At 33.6% G+C, this 6258-nt stretch overlaps 1 protein-coding gene across 1 annotated transcript; it reads right to left on the bottom strand.

The window, feature by feature from the left end:
* Positions 1-1544: 1544 nt before the first annotated feature.
* Positions 1545-5917, bottom strand: LOC114181961 (delta(7)-sterol-C5(6)-desaturase-like). The gene is made up of 3 exons (XM_028068666.1): positions 5539-5917; positions 3460-3765; positions 1545-2205 (listed from the first exon to the last, which is right to left on the bottom strand). The coding sequence occupies exons 1-3, from the start codon at positions 5774-5776 to the stop codon at positions 1913-1915; spliced, it is 837 nt and encodes a 278-aa protein (XP_027924467.1). The 5' UTR covers positions 5777-5917; the 3' UTR covers positions 1545-1912.
* Between the last annotated feature and the right edge of the window lie 341 nt (positions 5918-6258).

The following is a 6258-nucleotide window of genomic DNA, read 5'->3' as shown; positions in this document are numbered from 1 at the left end:
AAAACGTAAAGCTTGGAAGAGGGAATGAAAAGGCTCTTAAAGGCTCCTAGAAAATTCAAAACTTATATTGGGCCTAAAAGGTAGGCCCACAAAATGAATATTAAATATTTGTTTGAAATGATGGTTACACTCATATTGGCTTGGTGAATGGACTTTAATGTGGGATTAGTGAACAAACATGTGGACGTGATGTTTCTGGTTACAATGCATATGTGTGTGTAGGTTTAAGGAATGTAAAGCGTTAACTCATTTTCGAGATTTCGATGAGGATCAAAAGAATATTTTTCATTGAAGTCATGAATTAAAATTCTCTTGGGGCATTTTGTTAAGGATATGATGTCGAGAAAAAACAATTGAGCCAAAGGAAAATGAAAGAAATGGAGGAATTGAAAGAAATGAAGAACTCGAGGGAAAGATCAATAAAAAATGGATGGATGTATAGAATATCAAGAAATGAATAATTGTGTAGAATATCTAGAAATTAATAGTTATGCAAAGTATGGAGAGATGGTATAGAAAATCGAGAAATGATCAAGTTAATGGAGGACAATTAAGGAGTCGGGGAATGATCGAGAAGGAGAAAAACTAAAAGTTTATCAATAAAAGCTTTCACGAAACAAGATGAAAGGAGAAGTTACATGAATCGAAGGGAATGGTAAATAGAAGTAATGTTGTAAATATGGAATGAACATAAATGATGCAAACATGGACGGTTTTAGAGAGTAATCCTAATCATTATGTAAATTTTCTTTTATCTTCTTTTTGGCTTAACTATCAAAAGGAATAGGAAATATAAATGTTATTTGTGTTCAAAGCGTGTGACAAATTATGTTTACAATAATAACACTATAAGAATGTCGCAAACAAGATAATAACAACTCGAGTAAAGATTATAGCGATTTGAGTTACCACTTTAATTGATTTATTTTATCAATTCTTGTTTTGTCCATGATAATTATTTTTTTTTTTTGGCATTAACTTTTCTTACATTTTTACCTGTCTAGTTCATAGTTCATTTATTTTTCCTGTGAGTTCACGTTTTTCGCAGTATTTTACTTTCTTGCAATATTTAGTTTCAAACGCTACTACTTTAATTTACTTTCATCCTCAACATTATGATTTATTTTATGAAAAGCAAGTTAAGACTTCAAGTATTAAGATTTTAGGATTATATAAGGCTTTCTAAAGATCTATTTGTTGGAAGCAATGCATCAATTGTTAATTAATATTTGCATAAGGCAATACAATGAATTAGATGTGTTGATAAAATTGATTCAAGATATAAATGATTTACAAATAAACTTTTTTCGTTGAATCCTATATTATGTACTCTATTATTTAGATTGAAAATCAAATTGTGTACTAGTCCCATTAGAAGAATCCACAAATCAAGTTTATTTGATTCGAACAAGTATCGAGCCAAATTCTCGAGAAACATTACATTATGTTTAATTTGAATATAATATTTTGTCCATCTTAAAAATTATGGCTAGATTGGTCAATAACGATTTCCGCAGACCAAAGACAGGCATGACAGAATCCAGTTTGAAGGAATGGTTTTCTTGCACTTCATTTCAACATAGAATCATAGAAGGGAGAAAGAAAGTGAAACAAATCCAAGTATTAGTAGTTTGACCAATTCTCATACATGGAGAAAACAGCATTACCATCTCAATCTCTACCACACAATCTGAGAAAGAAAAAGACCTAAACCACATACACTAACAATAAAATCAGAGACAGGGAAGCTCCACTTTTAACCCTCTCTACCTTGTCTCTCTAACATAAAATTACCTTGTGACGCAGACCACAAAAATACAGAACACATTTGAGCTTTACATGCAAGGAACCAGATTTCGACAATCCAAACAAGATAACCAAGGACTGTTCATCAATGCTACTCTGTAGTTCATCACTTTGCCTTGCCATCTTCCTCCTCCGGGTCGCGAAGAGTCCCAAACATCCAATCCATCCAAATGGTATAATGGCCATAGTTGTGCCGATATGTAGTGTGGTGAATGGTGTGGTAACCAGCACCCATCACAGGCCACAACTTTCCATGAATGCAGTCATGAATATTTGCAGTCCAAACACCCTCAAGGAAAATCAGAACTAAATGTGTAGTAAAATGGGTTGGAATGAAAAACAAAGAAAGCATATGTGGTAATGCCTGAAGAATCCCATCAAGAGGGTGAAACGCCAAACCTGAGATACATGGGGAAAAAGTCAGTACACCCTTCATCTGGTCTGAATGTTACGGACAAAAATTGGTAATATCTAAAGATCAAAAGGACAATAAGAGAGACAAATGGTAGAACAAATAAAGAATCAGACTAGAACATGAATAAAAAGAGTAACATCCATATACAGTGGTACCAAAATTGGAAAGCTGCTTCTAGCAATGAAAGTGAGTCATACTCATTTGTAGGGAGACAAAAAGTAACTCACATAAACTATATTAAATTAATGGTTTTGTTACTAGAATAGCATGTCTTTACTAGAGTAGCATCAGGACTGTTAAAGTGCTCATCTATCAACCACCAAAATAGTGTACCAACAACTGCTTGGAATGTTACAAAAGTTTACCTTGTCAGCTTGCAGAAAAAGACAGTAATACTAGAAACAGACAAGATCAAGATTCCAGAAAAAGACAGTATTACTACTAAACACTTGGTGTATGATGGCTAAAACGTGAGAAGTGGCATAGCAAGTTTTGAAAGTTATATAACGAATCCTAGGACTTCTTATTAAAGCCAACAGATAACAATACCTTGAACCATCACCCCAATTTTGGGAAGTATATCCACAATAAACTGGTTGACAAAACAAGTCACATGAAATGGGATATAAGTAAGAACCTTGATTCCTACAGATGTACACATTTTTGTCTCTATTTACGTATATACTCAGCTCTTATCTATATGATTGGTTTCTGTTCATGGATTTAAATCCTCAACAAAAATATTTACTGAATCTCTCTGTTTCTGGTCAGTGTCCTTCCTTTAATTATATGTCTGTATTTCATGAGTGTCTTAGAAAAGATGAAACAGATATTCTAAGTCGGTGATATACTTGTGACATACAATTCAAAATACAACTATCTTGGTTTCAGAACGACTACCTTCATTTTAGAGCTAGTGATGATTTTGAGCCATGTGAAAAATATCATGCCAAACTCAGTCCACGTGATAAAGGTGCATTATGAATGATTAACTTCAAGGTTCACCAGTAAAACTCAGTAATAGTCACATACTGTGATCCTTATCAAACTCCAACCCTTAAAATCAGTATCATCTACCACAGCATACACATAATTTAGGAAATAACACAATAATAGACTTAATTTTAAAGACATTATGAATTATCTTCTTGTGAGGGATTATAATTATCTGAAAAGAGTTTTTAGCTTGACATAACTACGACTGCAGTGTTTAAATGTTGAATATTTAATGTACTTACCAGCAAAAGGGGAGAGAGTGTTCTGTTTATTGTAGATGTGATGAGTAGCATGAAGATGTTTGTAAAGTGGTTTAATGTCATGCAGCTCTCTGTGCATCCAATAAATACCAAACTCTACAACAACTAGATAAATAGCTAAATATACAACGTATGCAAGCCAACCAACGTGATATAATCTAGGATAGCACTTTGTCCAGCCATTTTCTACTAGGTACTCTGAAACAGTTGGAAGCAAAGTGTACCAAGGCATGGCTTTCATAGCAACACCAATTTGCAACAGCATGGCTCTTTGAGAGGGAATAGCATCTGCAATGGTAGATTTAAATAGATCAAGAAATGAAAGTTACAAAAGATCCTATAAGCACCTTACAATTAAAAGCACAACAACAAAAACTACATGCAAGTATACTATAGTATAGGAAGAAAAACTAAAGAAAATTGCATTTTAGGCTATTTAAATGAGAATCTAGTCAATTCATATATATATGAAACAATGAATGAACATCAATCTTCCGATTGACTAGACTGTAAAGTATAGAACAATTCAGTGGTAGAGGCAGTATGATCCTGTTGTAGAACTTCGAGCTGCAAACTGATAAAACCCAATGTTTTAGACAGTGGTCACAGCTACAGTTTCATTTTGAACCTTAGTATTGTAAAAGAGGTTGCAAACAAATGTGGTTGATGTGACTACAATTGCTGTCACAATGTGGTCCCAGGGACACCAAAAAATGCATTTGCATACTGTTGTTTAAAACCATACAGGTTATTTGTAATGATGAAAACAGCCTGTATACGTCAAAAACAGTCTCCTTCTTGGAAAGATCATAGCAGAGAACAATGAAATTCATCTTAAGTAATGCATAAAGATGAGTGGTAATTTCAAAAGGTAAAGTAACTGTCCAAGTTTCAAAAATATTCGAGCACTGCATACAGTCAATTCTGTAACCTTACTTTGCAGAATGTCAATAGTATAGTGAGTTGTAACAACTTGCAAGAACATGCATCACATTTGGTTCAGCGAAGTTTTACAGAACAAGAACAGAAGTCTGTGATGGTTGCTTAATGGATACTGAAACTGAAAACCTTGCTTTGCCCCAAACAAATAACTCTCCGCATCATTTTCCCAAGACGTTGAACCATTATAGACATCAAGAAAATCCTTTTCTCACTGAGTGAGATGGTTACATGTATTAGACATTACAGACACAAATAGGAAAAGTCCACTCAAATTACTACCATAACAAGAACACCAACAATCCTTAGAAGGCACAATACATCAATTAGGAGATGCAATCATACAGTTCACCGAACAGTACATGATTCACGAAAGTAAGAACAGATCTATAAAAGGAAAAGCGGGAATCACGTACATCAGCATAACTGTAGAGGCATAATCCACCAAAGACAATCAACTAAACACTTAAAATAAATTATTAAAAAAATATAACCACTGAAAATCGCACTGGAAAACCCAAAACCAATTTAACTCCAATTTTCCTCTCCATAATCCTAAAACGCAAAACAAGTAACAATGGTATGAAAACAAATGCCAGAACACCAAAACCCAAAGAAATAATCTTTTACCCTTTCTTCTAAACCATGCAAGACGGAACCAGAGTAACAAACTAATGAAATCACATCTCATATCAAGGCCAAAGCATACCATCTTTTAAAAATGAACAGACATAACAAAATTTTTAACTCCCCACTGATACACTCCAAAATCCCCTAATTTTATTTTTGATTAAAAAAAGTTACTACCAAAGCAAGAAGGAACCAGATTAAAAAACTAATGAAAACCCATTTCATATCAAAGCTAAAATATACTATCTTTAACCAAACACAACATAATCTTTTAGTCCCCCGCATACATTTATCCTCATTAGCATACAATGATGTTTGTCAGACACTAAATACAAACATCTCTTTCAGTCAAGATTCAAACCTTAATAAAAAAGATTAGTCCCTTACCATAAACCCAACCATTGTGATTGAAAACAGAAACAAGATGTTGACACAGAGAAATAACACAGAAGAATAAGAATAAAGGTGAGAAGAGGAGAAAAAAGGAAAAACCTTTGGGCAGATAAACGTTACGTTTCCAATAGTAAATGTAGAAGCACCACATGAAACCAGAGAGGAGGTAGAGAAGGACACCGCCGAGGTAGTTCCGAAGCCATGTCTGGAAGAAGTGCGACAGTGGGGTCCACACGCTCTGCGGCAACAGGGTGCCCAACACAATGCAGTTGTAAAAGTCTGTGTCTTCACGGAAGAGGCTCCCATAATCACTTAACAACGGTGTTAGGTCCTCCATAGCCACGGTGGAGAAGAAGGGAATCAGAACAGTTAAGAAAGAGAATGAAACTGAGAAGAGTCTCAGAGGGGGAAAATGCAGTGGATGATTTGTCTTAGTTTAATTAATTTGACAGGGTACCATTTCGTGGTGTCATGTGATGGTGATGTGATTTTTTAGAATAGTGTGTGATGCAGATGTTTTTTATTTTCAAAAGCATGTGTGAATGATGTTGATGTTAAGATGTGTTATTTGATTTTCCTATTATACTAAGTAAAAACAAAATAAATATCATTTTATATTTTCAAAGAAAAAAATCATTTTATCATCACATAAAATAAACAAATTTTACTTTAATATTTTTCTCTCATTTTATCTGCTAAACAATCAAAAGTTTTCATTTACATTTAATATGTATTTGAAAATAAATAAATAAATTTATTTTATGAATTTTAATTTATTTAGATGCCAATTACTATAAGTATATCACCGAGTTGTAATAT

Source organism: Vigna unguiculata, chromosome 4 (assembly GCF_004118075.2).
Source record: "Vigna unguiculata cultivar IT97K-499-35 chromosome 4, ASM411807v1, whole genome shotgun sequence".
Lineage (NCBI taxonomy): Eukaryota > Viridiplantae > Streptophyta > Magnoliopsida > Fabales > Fabaceae > Vigna > Vigna unguiculata.
This window is presented reverse-complemented; position numbering and strand designations above follow the sequence as displayed.